The sequence below is a fragment of the Coloeus monedula genome (genome assembly GCF_965178545.1).
Source record: "Coloeus monedula genome assembly, chromosome: Z".
Classification (NCBI taxonomy): Eukaryota; Metazoa; Chordata; class Aves; order Passeriformes; family Corvidae; genus Coloeus; species Coloeus monedula.
The window spans coordinates 75,410,158-75,426,871 of NC_138822.1; the positions used below are offsets into that span (position 1 = coordinate 75,410,158).

Sequence of the window (16,714 nt, forward strand, 5' to 3'; positions counted from 1 at the left end):
GCTTTGTGCCCACCTGGCCAATGCCTCAGTGACCTTCAGAAGGTGTTACTCTCCCATTTGGGATGGGGTGGCAACTTGAGCACCTGCAATAGAGACCCCAGCAGAACCCTGACTCCCACTGCAGTAGAAATGTGAATCCTTGGTGGCACCTTCTCCATCCCTGCCCTCTTTCCACACAGCCTCCAGCAGGAAGGGGCTGCTGCCCATCCATGCTGGACCTCCCCATGACCCAGCACTGTTTGTGGCCTGGCACAGCAGCATCTGCACGACTCCTTCACCTGGCCCTGGCAGTGACAACCATGCTACAGGCACTCACTTGTGGTGCCTGCCACGCTCTTTACAGACACCTCCTGAGGCTGGCAGGTTTCTGGCTCCACTCTTGGTGTGGAGGTGAAGGAGACTGGCAGGGCCCTGCAGCCCATGGCCTTGTGCTGCTGCACACTGGGAGGTGGAAAAACAACTGTCAGCTCAGGGGACCAGGGGCTTGGTTATGCTTGCCAGGGGAACATGGGAAAGAAGATTGGAACCCCAGGAATGTGAGCCCCCCAGGGCTGTGGCCTTGGCGCCCATCATGATCTGGTGCAGTCCTAGGACCAGCATTGGTGTCATGAACAAGTGTTTGAGGTCACTTAAAAAATCACCAGCAAGGGTATCAGCATAAAACAGATTTAATACTAAGCAGCAGCACAACAATGGGGTGTGTATGGTGTGTATGGGGTGTGGAGTGTATATGGTGTGTGTCTGGTGTGTGTATGGTGTGTGTGGGGTGTGTGTATGGTATGTATGGTGTGTGGGTGTGGGGGGGGTTCATTGGCAAGATCCACTCTACAACTTGGTAGACAGTTAAGGCACACTGAGGAGAAAAAAAGCAACAACAAACAAAATCCGGGCAATTAAAAGAGAAATGAACAGAAAACCATCTAGGGTTGTGTTTGTGCATGTGTGTGTGTGACAAAAGGACAGTGAGGGCAAGGATAAAAAGGAATATGGCCTAAAAGCTCAACAGCAGTCACACTTAACACTACTTAACTTACAACTTAACCAATTAACAGAGGAATAACACTTAACAGCATCCAACCTGTGTAATTTAAATTTAACAACTTAGGAAAAGAACAACAGCATTTAACTTAGCTTATAACTTCTGACTTAGCCTTACTTACAGACCTAACTTACTTAGACTGAGGTACTTAAGCATCTAAGAGAGTAGCATTTCCCCCAGACTTGCTATAGCACATGCGTAGGGACATGCACACTGACAGAAAGTCAGTGCAAGCAAGGTACCTATGAAAAATTCCCCTCAGAGGTCAGTGAAATACTCACTCCAGATGGTTTTGCCATCTGCTCAAGGGGCAAAGGCTTGAGCCTTAAGGAGTGAGGGTATCAGCCCAGGATCCATTGTTGTTTGGCAATCCTCCGAGTACAGCAGACTTGAGTTTGCTGGCTCTGAGAGGCACCACACAGAGGGGTCACAACCCACCACGATCCAGGAGAGCTCCAAGAGTCTCATTTTGCACCACTGTTTATAGGATTGCAAGAGAGTGGGCTTTAGTCATAACAATGTTTCATCCTGGCCACAGTTTGGGTCGCCACTTTCTTTGAGCATCCGAGAAGAGGGATGTTCTGCCCTTCAGGGAAGAAAAAACAGTTTCCAAGGCTGTTCATAAAAAACCCCAGGAGCTCTATAGACAGCAGCAGTTCATGGAAATAGGCAGTATTTCTGATGAGCTGAAGAAGAGCTGAGCACAGGTGCTGTTTTTCAAGGCTGAGGCCTAACAAGCAGATCTCAGTGCAGCCTGGAAAAGCAGGGGGGATGCATCACCACAATAAGTCACCGTGGATTCCCATGGACCACCAGAGATGGCCATGGACCACTACAGACCACCAGGACCAGGGTGCTGGGCGCAGCTCAGTGCAAGGGAAGACTGTCATCCCAAGGTGTGGGATGCCAGCAGAATTCAGTGTGAGACCGTGGGAGGGAAGGTGCAACGGAGTTAGAGAAACCCTAAGGTATCACACGTCTGTGTGTCATGGTGAGTGTATGGTGAGTGTGTGATCTGTGTGTAGTCTGTGTATGGGGTGTGCGTGATGTGTGTATGGTGTGTGTATAACACCACGGTGTTATGGTGCTATACATAACAGCACGTGTATGGTGTGTGCAGTGTGTGGGGGGTGTGTGTATGGGGTGTGTATGGGGTGTGTATGGTGTATGTGTGTATGTATGGGGTGTGTGGGGGGTGTGTATGGGGTGTATATGGTGTGTGTACTGTGTGTGCAGTGTCTATGGGGTGTGTGTGGGGTGTGTATGAGGTGTGGGGTGTATATGGCGTGTGTCTGGTATGTGTATGGGGTGTATATGGCGTGTGTCTGGTATGTGTATGGGGTGTATATGGCGTGTGTCTGCCCCGTGTGTCTGTGCGGTGTCTGTGAGGCGGTACCGGGGCGGTGACCGGGCCCCCTCTGCCGGCTCACCCGCGCACACACGGGGTGCCCCCGCACCCACATCCCCGTCACGGGCATCCCACGCACCCCATCCCTGCAGCAGCGAGTCCCCACCGGCTCCTCCCTCGCTCCCTCCGCTCCCTCTGCTTTTCTTCCCCATATCTCTGTTTTGTTTTACCACAGCCATTCCTCCGCTGGCTGCATCCCGCCTGCCGCAGGTCCCGCGGGAGCAGCACCACCTCCCGGAGAGGTGAAGGCGGAGGCTTCTCCCACTCAGTCTGCTGCCAGACTTTCTGTGTCCCCTCTGCCCCCGACCTGGGCCACCGGAGGCTCAAGACAGGGGCCACAGGGCTGGGCTGGGGTCACCCGGATGATGCAGGGTCTGCCACCATCTGGGCCCCGTGAGCAGGGGTGATTCCGCAGGCACTACGGTCTCCAGTGGGACCATCATCACCCCACCATGCCCAGTCTCACACTCCACAGAAAAGCTCTTCCAGATCCTTCCAGCTTCTCATTTCTGGATGTAATCACTGTCGGTTGGATTTCACTGTCCTTCGGCTCAGCCACCGCTGCCAGCTCCATGCCCCACCGGACCGAGCTATTTATAGCCGGCAATCCAACCCCTTCGTCTCGGGTTTTGCCGGGCTGGGTGGGCCGAGCTCCGTGACCCCACGACGAGAGGCACGTGTCACTCGTGGTGGGGACACCTGCAGTGTGAATGGTAGCGACAGTGAGAGGGACTGTGATTCCTGGCAACCCCAGAGGTGGAAGGACCCATGCCGGGGCACCCTGCGGTGCCATGCCCACGGTGCTGCTCTGCTCTCGTGGGTACCCCAAAATCCCGGGAGGGGACAGAGACGCCCTGTCCGCCTCTCAGCGCAGCATCCCTCAGGCATCTGAACTACACAGGACCTTGCAGGGGCCACCGTGCAGCCAGTGCGCTCCCCCTGTGCTCCCACCCGCAAGCATCCCACCCACACAGCTCTGAGCCGTGGGGCAGGGGCTGGCACCACCCCCAACGCCCCCCTCCAGTCTCTATCGCCCCCCACCCCCGCCCGATGGGAGCAGGCAGCAGGCTGGGAATCCCAGGAATGCAGCATAGGCATGCTGCCCTCGCCGAGCCCCCCTTGTCCCACCGAGGCGCCCTGCAAACAAACGCACGGCACCTCTGTGTCCCCCCGGGCCGGGGGGTCCCTCCATGGCAGCCCATGACATCCCCTTAGGTCCTTCCCAAATCCCCGGGAGGACCAGCAGCCCCGCTCTGCCCGCGTTATCCCGGCCCCACGGCGTCATGGGGGCTTGTGCAAGGCTCATCTCCCCACAGCCAGACCTTGCACCCCGAGCGCTCCCCTGTTCTCCCCTCGAAGGCGTCCACCCTCCTACCCCACCGCCCCACAGGCCAATGTCCCATAGCACAGGGGCTGGACCCCCAAAACCTGCAGTGGTGACGTGCCCGTTGCATCCAGCCCCTGCCGTCCCCTGCCCTCCTCTTCCCCTGCCCCGCCAGGTCTTGTGTTGGCCGGATCCCTGTGGCACGGGTCCCAGCGTACCCTCCATTATTGGGGGGACACACTGAGTTCCAGGGACGTCTGGATCCTCAGGGCATCCCAGTTCTCAGGGTCCAACTCCCCAGGTGCCTCCCTGCCTCCCAAATCCCCGAGGACCTCTCCAACCTCCTCCCCTTCCCCAAGGGGAGACACCCACGCCCAAGGCACTGGAAGTCGCCACGAAGGAGGCACACAGATCCTGGGCAGCCCCTCCTCAGAGCCTGATTCCTCCTGTATCCAACAGCCTAAGACCTCCCAAAAATCCCTTGTGAGGACACCCACACCCAGCATATATCCCCTCCCCTTTCAGCGGGCTGTACCCCACAGCCGTGTATCCCTTCACATCCTCGCACCCCTCCCCATGGTACCCCTTTGCCCCATCACACACATCCCCTGCACCCCACTGACTTCCCTAAACCCTGGGGACCCCCAGCATGAGACATCTCCTCCCCAGTCCCTACTCAGTGGCGGACCCTAGAGCCTGGGTGCTCCCTCACTGCACCTCTCCGAACCCAGGTACTTTCTCAATCCCCCACCCACTGGGGACACTCACAACCCTAATGCTCCCTCCCCAGTTCCCCTCACGGACCCCCTAGATCCCACGTACCCCCTCCTCAATCCCTGACCACTGGGAGCCGCCGGCTCTGAGGACTTCCGTCCTTTAATCCTCCGATGTGGACCCCCGAGCCCGTCCCCAACCCCTCCATCCAGAAGCCGAGCAGTCCAGTCCCTGCCTCAAACCGGTGCCCTCTTCTCCAATTCCCCCTCACCGCACCTCAGCAGAATCCAAGTACACCTCCCTCGGTCCCCCACCCACTGGGGACACCCCGAACGCGGATGCTCCTCCCTACCTCCCCTCCTGGATCCCCGAAAACACAGGCACCCCCTCCTCAATTCCTGCTTACTAGGGGCCGCCGGACGTGGGGACCGCTCTCCCTAAGCCCCCGCTGGGTACCCCACAGCACTTCGCCAACCTGGAAGCCAGAGTCGGCGAGCACCCCGCCACCCCCCCCCACCCCAACCAGCGCCCCCCCCCCCGCTAGCCCCACCCCCGGCCCCCCCTCTCCGGGGACACCGCCCCCCGCCCCGCCGCGGTGCCGCCCATCCCCGTGCCCGTCCGGCCGGGCGGGGACCGGCGGCGCCGCCCCCCCCGGGGGAGGGCGGTCGGTGGCGGTCGGCGGGGCGGGGGCGCGGCGGGGGCGCCGGAGCGGCGGGCGGCGGCCGGGGCGGAGGAGCCAGCGCGGCCCATGGCTCCGCCGCTGCCGCTGCCGCTGCTGGCGCTGCTGCTGCTGCCGGTACCGACGGGCGCGGGGCGGCGGGCGGCGACCCCCGACGGGGCGCCCGCCAACTTGACGGTGGCGGTGGTGCTGCCGGAGCGCAACGTGAGCTACGCGTGGGCTTGGCCGCGCGTGGGTCCGGCGCTGAGCCTGGCGCTGGAAGCGCTGGAGCGGGGCGAGCCGCCCCTGCTGCCGCGGCCCTTCTCGGTGCGCGTCGAGTTCATGAGCTCGGAGCTGGAGGGCGCCTGCTCCGAGTACGTGGCACCGCTCAACGCCGTGGACCTGAAGCTCTACCACGACCCCGACGTGCTGTTCGGGCCGGGCTGCGTGTACCCCGCCGCGTCCGTGGGGCGCTTCGCCTCTCACTGGCGGCTGCCCCTCATCACCGGCGGGGCGGTGGCCGCGGGTTTCAGCCGCAAACGGGAGCACTACAGCACGACGGTGCGCACCGGGCCCTCGGCACCCAAACTGGGCGCCTTCGTCTCCCACCTCCACGCGCACTTCAACTGGAGCGCCCGCGCCGTGCTCCTCTACGTGGACCGCAAGACCGACGACCGACCCTACTACTTCACCGTCGAGGGTGTCTACCAGGAGCTGCAGGATGGCAACAACCTCACCGTCACCGTCCACATCTACTCCCCCGAGGAGGGCGGCCCCCACACCGCCGTCCACTTCATCAAAGCCAACGGGCGCGGTGCGTGGGGTGGCGCGGCGTGGGGTGTGGGGGGGCACGATGACCACGGGTGGGATGGGGCTGAGCGCCCGGGGAGCGGGGGCGGTGGTGGGAGGTGGAAGGGAAAGCAGAGGGGGCTCCCCTCGGGAGATTTGCGTAGGGCTCCGAGGGGGGAGGCAGTATCCTCCGTGGGGCACAGCGAGGGGCTGAGAGTGCGGTGGGATCCGTGTGGGGGTCGGGGGGGACCATTGGACCCGTCTGGGACACAGCAGGGGGAAGGATGGGGTGCAGCAAGGGGTTCTGTGGAGAACTCGTAGGGTACAGCAAGGGGTTAAGGGAGCGGCAGGACCCATCTGGGGCACAGAGAGGGGATGGGGATGCAGTGGGACCTCTACAGGACACAGCAAAGGACTGGGAACACAGTGGGACACATGTGGGGCACAAAAAGGGACCGGGGCAGCAGTGGGACCTGTTTGGGGCACATCGAGGGGTTAGGGGGCAATGGAGATCCACACAGGGCACAGCAAGTGTCAGAGAGGGCAGTGAGATACATATGGGGCGCAGCAAGAAGATGGGGGTACAGTGTGATCATGTGGGGCGCAGCAACAGTCCAAGGAGACGCTGGCACCTTTGCGGGGCACCATGAGGGTGATGGGACACTGAGACCTGGAAAGGGTCGAGAGCAAAATGGCGCCCATGTGAGGCATGGCAAGGGACCAAGGATCTGCTGGGACTCACGTGGGGTCCAGCCGGGGGTGGGCAGAGTGAGACCTGTGGTGGGGCATGGCAAAGGGCCAGAGGAAGAGTGGGATAGACCCCTGTGGAGCACAAGGAGGGGCTGGAGGCACAGTGGGACCCGTGTGGGGCATGAAGATGGGCTGAGGGCACAGTGGGACCCATGTGGGGCACAGGGATGGGTGGGCAAAATGGGTTCTGTGTGGGGTGCAGTGAGACTTGAGCACATTTTCTCACAGTGGGGCTGGAAGAGCAGCGGGACCTGCACAGGAGGTGAGTTCACAGGTGACAAGACAGGACCTGAGCCCCCCGGGCCAAACCCTGTGCCAGTGGAGGGGCCAGAATGCAGCAGGAGGAGGGGGCATATTGTCTCTCTCCCAGGCCCCCAGCCTGGTCAACCTTTGCCAGCAAGAGCTGGGGCAGACCCCCACCTTCATGGAACACATGCTATGAAGGGCACCCTGTGGGGCCACCCCACCTTCTGTCTTAGCAGGATCGGGGTGACCCAGGCACGTCCTTGGAGGCCGAAGGTGATGGAGTGGATGTAGCTCTCTGAAGGATGCCATCAGCTGTGGTTACGTGCCCAGAGAACCACGGTGCCAACATACCTAGGTGGCTGTGCCATGGTCAGGCAGAGCCCCCCAGACTGGCACCCGGGTACCTGGGCTGTGCCTGTCCCTGCTGCACCCCTGGGATGGGGCTGTGATGGCCCCACCCTGCTGATGGAGGGATAAATCAATTTGGTGCCTTGCGAGTGCCCCAGGAGAGCAGCTATATTGGGAGCGGGAGGAAATGGAGGGGCTTACGGAGGCAGCTGGAGAGCAAGGGCAGCCTGATGCTCTTTCATTATTGATGAGCAGGGTGTATTGATCCCGGAGTCAGCCACTCCGCAGTGCTTCTTAATGGATTCTGAGATGCTGTGTCATTAGGAAGGACATCTAGCCGGGATAAGTGGAGCCAGATGGGCCAGCAGGACTCGTGTCCAAGGCTGGGCAGGACCAGGCTGCAAGGGGGAGGCGGGGTGTGGTGCTTTGGGGTGCTGGACTGGGTTTCCGTCGGGACTGAGGCCAGTGAAGCTGAGTCCGTGGAGTGAGCATTCCCTGGCTGCCCCTCTGGGGTGGAAGCTCCTGCATGTGCCATCACCAGCTATGGCGTTTGGAGCTTCTTATGGGATGGGGGCAAAGGACTCTGCAGGGAGAAAGGCTGAAATCAGTGATTCCCATCAACGTTTCCCTCTTCGTGCTGTAAATCACCCCAACAGGAATCAATCCCTCCTGGTGCGGGCAGGAGGTTGTGGTTGCTGGGGGAGAAGGCCAGGCATGGGCCTGAGGGCTTTCTAAGCTGGGGTCATAGTCGCAGAGTCATGGAAAGGCTTGGGTTGGCAGGGACCTTAAATATCATTTAGTTCCATTCCCCCTGCCATGGGCAGAGATGTGGAGAGGGTCTGGGCCTCTCTGGCCACAGCTCAGAGATGGCACCAGGGTGTGGGGCTGAGTGAAGCTGCGTGCTTGGCCCACGGGTATGGGTGCTCAGGCCAGCAAAGCTGGTGCTAGGTCCTTTCCTAACCCAAGTGTGTGGGGCAGGGAGTGGGGACCTGCAAGGCTGTCCCAGGGGTTGGGACCCCTGCATGGCATGGCGTGGAGAGGGAAGCAAGATCTTCAGCTGCATCCATGTCCGTGCCCTGCAATAACATCACATATCACCCCTCTTGGCGTCACCTTCCTTCTCCGAAGTCACGGGCAGGGGTTTGATAAACATTTCCTGGAGAAAGCTGCTTCCCTGCCCCCTGTGCATCCCTAACACTGCTGGTTCTTGACATTCACAGGTCTAATGAATGGGCACGAGGGGGGGTGGGATTGCCCCTCTCACCAAAGCCTGGGCGACGTGCAGGGGCCCACGTCTCTCCTGCCATTTGCAAAAGCACTGATATAATTAGAGCTGTGGTTGAGGGAATTACCGGAGCATCTGCCTGCAAAAAGCTCAGGTCCCCTGTCTGGGGAGGTGGCTGGGTGGTGCTGCTGGAGGGGAGTGCATTTGGTCCTCATCCCCGCACTGCCCCTGGGCATGGAACGGCACTTGGCCAGTGCGATGGTCTCTGCGCTGCAGTGCCCTGTGCTGGTGAGGCTGCTCAAAACTGGGATTTGCTGCCCGAACCCAGGATTTGCCCTCACTTTAGGGTTATCTTCCATCATACAGGGGTCAAGCAGTGTTCTGCCACCTCATCTGCATGCTCGTTGTGCTGCCCCTTTGCTGGGGCCTGGCACTCTGCCACCTACACCAGAGATGCCCCCTAAATAAATGTCAGGGTGCTGGATGCACTCCAGCCTTGCAGAACTTAATTCCCCTTGTCCTGGGTGATGCTGAGGCTGCATTTGGCCATTTGCTGGCCCTTGGGGGGGGTGTGAGCTCCCTAAGGCACTGCTGGCCATGCAGGAGGATGCCAGCTGGAGGCAGCTGCCTGCCTCAGGGAGACCCCCAAGCACTGACCCTTGCTTCTGCACAGCTCATGCGACCTGTCCCCAGGGAGCTGTCTGGGCGCCATCCATCCCCTTGCTTGGTGGCCTTTGACCAGGCAGGCTTTCGCTGCCGCCACAGGGGCTGGCTGCCTGCAGTGTCCCACCATCTGCCACCAGCTGTTGTGGCTCCCCAGCCCCTGTGGCTCCCTTTTCTTGGCGCCTGCAGTGGGATGGGGAGGGTCCCATCTATGTCCTTAGGGGGGACCCTTAGGCTCTGCATGTTGGGGAGGTGCTGAGATGCCCATCCTGGATGAGAAATTTGGGGACAGTACATTTCTTGGGGCAGGACTAGCAAAGTGGGGAAGCCAAGAGTGTTTATTTGAAGTATTGCAGCATTCAGAGGGAACCATTTCAAACCCTGGAACAGGCTTTTGCTCACACACAGCCCACGGTGCTGCGATTTCCCTCTCCCCCGTGCCCAGGAGCAGCTCCCCACATTGCTGTGGATTCCCTGTGCCCAAGGTGGCTGTGCTGGGTCTCTTCTCCCACCTGTGGGCTTCCTCACTGCCCCCATGGGTGACCCTTCCAGCCCTGCTGCCCACATGGCGGGGTGCCTGTGTCGCTGGGTGCCTTCCAGCAGCAGAGACCCCTTCCCAGAGTGCGAGGCTTCCTTGCTGTCCCCAGCCCCCCCACTCCCCGGGTCCAGCCGGGGCGCTGGGCCCCATGCAGAAGAGCTGTGTGCCGGGGCCAGCGCCCAAGCGTGACATTCCTCCAGCACCCGCTGCCGCCGCCTCCTCCGTTGCTCAATCCCGGGTTCCCAGCCAGACTGGCTGGAGCGGGGGCCCTGGTTTTCCGGGGGGAGGGAGGAGGCAGTGTCAGGATCCTCAGCAAGGGCACGGAGGGCCCCTGCTCGGGGGGGTTCGGACACTCTATGGGGCCCGTCCCCACAGCCTGTGATGCCCTGTGCGAGCGGCGTGCCGGCCCCACACAGCGCTCGGGTTGACATCCCATGAGGGCTGACCGAGCCCCCAGAAGAGGGTGGGGGCAGGCGGGACAGCCCGACGGGGCCCGGGCACCCCCTTGCCGTGTGGGTCACACCGGCGAGATGCTCTGTTTCCAATTAGCGCCAGTGGCCGCCGAAGGTGCTGGAATCTGGGAACCTGCGCATTCCTGCCGCACGGACAGCCGGCCACGAACCCAAACATGGGTTTGTCCCATTCCACAGCTCGGGTTCCCCAGGGACCTCCGGTGCACGGCTCCAGTGCCTCTCCCAGCCCCCCGATTCCGTGGCTGGGGCTGGCATGGAGCAGCCAGGAAGCTGATGCAGGGGGGAGAGATCCCCTGGCTGGTTTTTGCTGGATCAGGGTGTGTGGGGTCGGTGCCTGCAGCATCCACCTCATGATCTGGGGCAAGTTTTCCCCTGTTCTCCTCTCCCCCTTCAGCCCGAGGTGATTGATGGGGCAAGAGTGTGTCTGTGCCAGCAAGGGCTGTGGGTCTGGCTACGGGGCGCAGGGAGGCGTGAGCCAAGCACTGCCCCATCTGCCTGCTCCATCCCCCCGCAGCCACCGAGTGCTCCCGGGGCTGCTCTGCCCCATCTGCCCCATTGCTGGCTGTGTGCCCGGGGCGCAGTGGGGTGTCCCGGCCTCCCTGAAGCCCCTGCTTCTCTCTGGCAGTGGTGTATCTCTGCGGGCCACCGGAGATGCTGCGGCAGATCATGCAGTTGGCGCAGCAGGAGAACCTCACCAATGGTGACTATGTCTTCTTCTACCTGGACGTCTTTGGGGAGAGCCTGCGGGGAGACTCTGCCCGTGACGCCTTCAAGCCCTGGCAGGAGAGCCCAGGCCAGGATTCAGGGCTGCGCGAGGCTTTCCAGGTGAGCTGGGCCCACCTGCCTGGGGACAGAAACCTCACCAGCCTGGCCCGACTGTGTGAACCAGAGTGCTGTGCTTGGTTGCAGATGGTGCTGGTGATCACCTACTATGAGCCCCAAAACCCTGAGTACCAGCATTTCCAAACCCAACTCATCCTGCGAGCTAAGCAGAAGTTTGGGGTGCAGCTCAACTACTCCCTGGTGAGTGAGTCCCCCTGCACACTGGGGTGGTGGGGCCCCTTCTCATGGGTCTGAGGCACGTCACCAGCATGCAGAGGGTGGGACACAGCCACAGGTAGTGCCAGAGGGGTTATCCCTGGTGGGAACAGCCACAAGCACTGCCATCCCTGCAGGGTGCATGTTGTCCCCAGTGTGGTTATGGGGCCGTGGGTGGGTGCGTGGTCCTGCTGTGAAGGTTCTGGGGTGCTCCTGTGTGCGTGGCTGTGGGTGTGCTCAGATTCCCCCTGGCAGATGAACCTGGTGGCGGGGTGTTTCTATGATGGGATGCTGCTGTACGCCATGGTGCTGAATGAGACTCTGCGCGAGGGCGGCTCCAAGAAAAACGCCACCCACATCATCGAGAAGATGCGGGACCGCAAGTTCCAGGGTAACACTGGGATGGGGGAAGCTGGGCTGTGGGTGCCATGGGGGCGGTGGAACTCAGTCCCTGTCCCACCTGGGTCTTAATTCTCCCACAGGCGTGACAGGGCTTGTGAGCATGGACAGCAACAATGACCGAGACACTGACTTCAACCTATGGGCCATGAGCGACCCCAAGACCGGGCAGTATGAGGTGGGGGCCAGCACCAGGTTCCCTCTGGCTGGGGCTGGGGGATAGGATGGTGGGGGCTGGGGGTGGCCTTATCTCTGTTTTCCTTAGGTGGTGGGACACTACTCGGGTGTGGAGAAGCAAATCCACTGGCTGGGACGACCCATCCCCTGGGTGAAGGGGGCTCCCCCCTTGGACAACCCTCCCTGTGTCTTTGATGTGGATGACCCCTCCTGTGAAAAAAGTGGGTGTCCTGGGTCCCTACATCACTTGGACCCAAGAACCCTTCCCTATGAGTGCATGTCAGCCTGGCCATCATAGCCAGTTGGACCACCCTGACATCCTCTCCTGTCTGCAGCTCCCCTCTCCATGCTGGCCATCGTGGCTTTGGGCACTGGCCTCACCTTTGTCATGTTTGGCATCTCCAGCTTCCTCATCTTCAGGTCAGTCAGGACTGGGGGAACCTCTGTCTGGTGGGGGGACAGGCAGGGCAGGGCAGATGGGGGCCTGACCCCTCTGTGTCCCCCAGGAAGCTGATGCTGGAGAAGGAGCTTGCCAGCATGCTCTGGAGGATCCGCTGGGATGAGCTGCAGTTTGGAAGTCCTGAGCGGTACCACAAGGCAGCGGGCAGCCGGCTCACCTTGTCCCTGGTGAGAGGAGCCATCCCTGGGGCACCACCCTGCCCCTGTGCTGCCTTCCCTCCCTGCACGACACCCACATGATTACCTCCCATGTAACAGCCCTCTGTTTCCTACAGAGCCACAGCCCCCCTGCATCTCTCCTTAGCACAGCTCTTGATCCTTACGGAGTTCTCCATCCCCAGTGGAGACACACTCCATTCATCCCTGGCATGACTTTCCATCCCCTGCAGAGCCACTATAGATCCATCCTCTACACAGCCCCCAATCCCCGATGCAGCACCATACTTCATCAAGCCCCTGTGTTGCCCTCCATTACGTACACAGACGTACCTTATCCATGTCCTACACTCCATGCAGTGCACCATGCCCCATCCCAGAGTCTTTGCCTTTGCTACAGAGCATACAGAGCTTATCCTGACCCTTTAGAGCCCATCCTGCACCATCCCCTGCACATCCTTGGATGTCCCTGCCCTGCTACATTGCCGCAGGCCACCCCTCCACCCGAGGGTTCCTGTCTCTATTCCCCTCCTTCCCACAGCGTGGCTCCAGCTATGGCTCCCTGATGACCACCCATGGCAAGTACCAGATCTTCGCCAACACCGGCCACTTCAAGGTCAGTGCAGCAGGCAGGGAGCTGAGCCCTCCCCCTGAAATGCCCCAGCTCTGTTGTGCTCCCCCTTGGCTGCACCCCCATCCTGCAGGATGTTGGCACTTTCCTCCCCTTTGCAAATTTACCCAGTGGGCATTGACCTTTTCCCTTTCCCAAACACCCCAGGGCAACGTTGTGGCCATTAAGCACATCAACAAGAAGCGCATCGAGTTGACACGGCAGGTGCTCTTCGAGCTAAAACATGTAGGTTTGGGGTGTGGGCTGGGGTGGGCAGCCTGCTCGGGGGTGCAGGAACTGGTCCTGGGAGTGTGGGAGGGTAGTAGGAGCAGTAGTTCATCCCCTTTGACCTCAAGACTGTCTTGGGTCCGCTTGCACCTGCAGATGCGGGACATCCAGTTCAACCACTTGACTCGCTTCATCGGGGCGTGCATCGACCCCCCCAACATCTGCATCATCACTGAGTACTGCCCACGGGGCAGCTTGCAGGTAGCAAGGGGACACTGCGGGTGACACTTAGACATTCCTGGTGACCCAGTTGGGCTGGGCGTTGTGGACAGGGCTGTGGATGCTGGTGGCCACCTGAGCCCTCCCTACAAGGCTCACAGCTGAGCTGTCCAAGCGGGCGTCAGAGGCCAGTGGAGGGGTGGGGGTGGGTGCTGCAGACCCCCACAGCTGGGCACTTGGTGAGGCTACTGTCACCATGCCCTGGGTGCATGGTGGGGTCCACTCAATGTGCTACCTCAGGATGTCCTGGAGAACGAGAGCATCAACCTGGACTGGATGTTTCGCTACTCCCTCATCAATGACATTGTCAAGGTACCCAGCTGAGGGGTGCGAGGGGCTGGGGGAGGTGCCTGAGAGATACGAGCTTCACTGCATCCATCTGTCCCAGGGAATGGCCTTCCTGCACAACAGCATCATTGGTCATCACGGCAGCCTCAAGTCATCCAACTGCGTGGTGGACAGTCGCTTTGTGCTGAAGATCACCGACTACGGCCTGGCCAGCTTCCGCTCGCCCAGCGACAATGAGGACACGCATGCACTGTATGCCAGTGAGTGCCTGCCTGGGGGGACCAGGGGGATGGGGTGGCCTTGTCTCACTTCTCCATTGCTTTGTCCCACCAGAGAAGCTATGGACAGCCCCAGAGCTGCTGCAGAAGGGGCACCTGCCCACCCCAGGCATGCAGAAAGCTGATGTCTACAGCTTTGGCATCATCGTGCAGGAGGTCGCTCTGCGCAACGGCCCCTTCTACATCGAGGGCATGGACTTGAGCCCCAAAGGTGAGGGTGGGGGGACGTGTGTGGAGGTCTTGCCCCACCATGGAGATCTGGTGCTCACTGTTGGCCACGCCTCGGCAGAGATTGTGCAGAAGGTGCGTAACAGCCAGAAGCCCTTCTTCCGCCCGTCCATTGACATTGGGGTGCACACTGAGGAGCTGGCAGTGCTGATGGAACGCTGCTGGGCGCAGGAGCCGGCCGAGCGCCCTGACTTCAGTCAGATCAAGATCTTCATCCGTAGATTCAACAAGTGGGTGGTTGGTGTGCAGTGACAGTGGCCCTGGGTGGGAGTGGGGACAGCCATGGTGGTGGTGGTTGGGGGGCACCTCTTCCCGCAGTGCCAGCTGAATGCACCCCGGCAGGGAGGGAAGCACCAGCATCCTGGACAACCTGCTGTCACGCATGGAGCAGTATGCCAACAACCTGGAGAAGCTGGTGGAAGAGAGGACACAGGCCTACCTGGAGGAAAAGCGCAAGGCAGAGAACCTCCTCTACCAGATTCTGCCCCAGTGAGAGGGGGAAAGGGCGGGTGTGGGTCTGAGGGTTGGCATGGGTTCAGCATGCACCCACTGCCATGCAAGCATGGGGTCCCTTCCCATGCTGGTGTGGGGCAAGGGTTGCAGGGGGAACAGGGGATTTAGTGGTGATGGCTCATCACCATCCTTGCCAGCTCTGTGGCGGAGCAGCTGAAGCGTGGAGAGACAGTGCGGGCTGAGGCTTTCGACAGTGTCACCATCTACTTCAGTGACATAGTGGGTTTCACTGCCCTCTCGGCAGAGAGCACTCCCATGCAGGTGAGAGCAGGGCTTGGGGGGCAGCGCCTCTGTGGTGGGGGTCTCACACCCTGCCAGTGCGGTCCCTGGAGTTGGGGGAACATACCCACTCCCAGCCGCCCACACACCCTTGTTCCATCCAGGTCGTGATGCTGCTGAACGATCTCTACACTTGCTTTGATGCCATCATCGACAATTTTGATGTCTACAAGGTGAGTGCGGTGGTGAGCAAGCACAGCCCCCCAAAGTGAGGCAAGCAGCAAGGAGCCCAGGTTGGACCTGCTCCCCCTGCCCCCACAGGTGGAGACCATTGGGGATGCCTACATGGTGGTCTCGGGGCTGCCGGTGCGCAATGGGAAGCTGCATGCCCGTGAGATTGTCCGCATGGCCCTGGCGCTGCTTGAGGCTGTCAAAACCTTCAAGATCCGTCACCGTCCCAACGACCAGCTCCACCTGCGCATCGGCATACACACCGGTGAGCCCCCGTGCCACCCAGCTCGCCCACCCGCCCACCCACCCTGCAGCATCCCTGAGCGCGTCTGTGCCTGCAGGTCCTGTGTGCGCCGGAGTGGTGGGTCTGAAGATGCCGCGGTACTGCCTCTTCGGGGACACGGTGAACACTGCGTCCCGCATGGAATCCAATGGCCAGGGTAAGCCATGGGGCTGGCAGCTGGGGTCCAGAGCCACAGGGTGTGTCCTGCTCCCACGGCACCCAGCCATGTCTCTCTTGCCCCTCTGTGTTCCCCAGCCCTGAAGATCCATGTCTCATCTGCCACCAAAGAAGTCCTGGATGAGTTTGGCTGCTTTGAGCTGGAGCTGCGTGGGGATGTAGAGATGAAGGTGAGGGCACAGGGACGCCAGTGGGGTACCAGCCCTTCCTACCACAGGGGAATGTGATGGGGAGGTGGGTTGGGGCTGGGACCCCTTGTTGCCCTCAATGCAGGGGATGACACCCAAGAAGCAGTTCCAGGGGGAGGCAGGGTCTAAACTGCTCACCTCTGCCTCCAGGGCAAGGGAAAGATGCGGACATACTGGCTGCTGGGCGAGAGGAAAGACCCTTAAGTCATCTGAGCCCAGTGGCTGTGGCAGAGCCCCCAGCTCAATGAAGCCACCAGTGTTTTCCGGTGCCCCAGGATGCACCGGCACCCCCCTCCCATCACTGCATCCACCACCGCCTCTGCAGCCCCCCTGCTTCAGCAGGGCCTGGGCAAGGTGGGGCAGCAGCCACAGCACCGTCTGCCCTCCTCCATCAGCACCAGCAAAGCCCACCTTTCCCACAGCCTCTGCTGGAGTGGGGTAACCAGCCCTGATCCAGCCTGAGGGACCTTGTATCCCCCCCACTCTCTGAGGTCTGCCACCCCTGCCCTCTCCCCTGTGGCTCAGCTGGCTCTGAGCTTCTCCGGGGCCTGGCTGCCCCACAGGGCACTTTGCCGTCTCTTTTCAGTACCTGGCCCCCAGCAGAAGTTGTGCTCATGTCAACCCCTCCCTGGGGTGGGGGGAAATGGGGATTCCTGCCAAGACTGACTCCTTGGCCAGGTCAGGCTTCAATGCCGCAGCTCCCCCCCTCCCCAGTCTCCCCCTCTCCTGTATATAACCCCACCGGGTCATGTAAATACCCACCCCTCCTCCAGGTGTAAATATAGGAC

At 60.9% G+C, this 16,714-nt stretch overlaps 1 protein-coding gene across 3 annotated transcripts; it reads left to right on the top strand.

The window, feature by feature from the left end:
* The first annotated feature begins 5,212 nt into the window (after nt 1-5,212).
* Nucleotides 5,213-16,712, top strand: NPR2 (natriuretic peptide receptor 2). Of its 3 annotated transcripts, XM_082301002.1 has the most exons (22): nt 5,213-5,957; nt 10,801-11,000; nt 11,085-11,198; nt 11,469-11,604; nt 11,696-11,790; nt 11,878-12,010; nt 12,125-12,209; nt 12,296-12,416; nt 12,946-13,020; nt 13,183-13,260; nt 13,399-13,503; nt 13,762-13,833; nt 13,910-14,069; nt 14,143-14,298; nt 14,377-14,545; nt 14,658-14,804; nt 14,966-15,089; nt 15,212-15,280; nt 15,369-15,543; nt 15,620-15,718; nt 15,817-15,908; nt 16,077-16,712. In XM_082301002.1, the coding sequence occupies exons 1-22, from the start codon at nt 5,234-5,236 to the stop codon at nt 16,128-16,130; spliced, it is 3,183 nt and encodes a 1,060-aa protein (XP_082157128.1). In that variant the 5' UTR covers nt 5,213-5,233; the 3' UTR covers nt 16,131-16,712. The 3 variants fall into 3 exon arrangements, with proteins under 3 accessions (XP_082157128.1, XP_082157127.1, XP_082157129.1); XM_082301001.1 differs by having other exon boundaries at nt 12,946-13,260; XM_082301003.1 differs by lacking the exon at nt 14,658-14,804.
* The last annotated feature ends 2 nt before the right edge of the window (nt 16,713-16,714 follow it).

Excerpts from the sequence above, each read along its gene's own strand:
- NPR2 (XM_082301001.1), top strand. The coding sequence starts at position 5,234 with ATGGCTCCGCCGCTGCCGCTGCCGCTGCTGGCGCTGCTGCTGCTGCCG. Across the intron at positions 15,090-15,211 it reads CAGAGAGCACTCCCATGCAG|GTCGTGATGCTGCTGAACGA; the intron begins GTGAGAGCAGGG and ends TGTTCCATCCAG. Across the intron at positions 15,281-15,368 it reads ACAATTTTGATGTCTACAAG|GTGGAGACCATTGGGGATGC; the intron begins GTGAGTGCGGTG and ends CTGCCCCCACAG.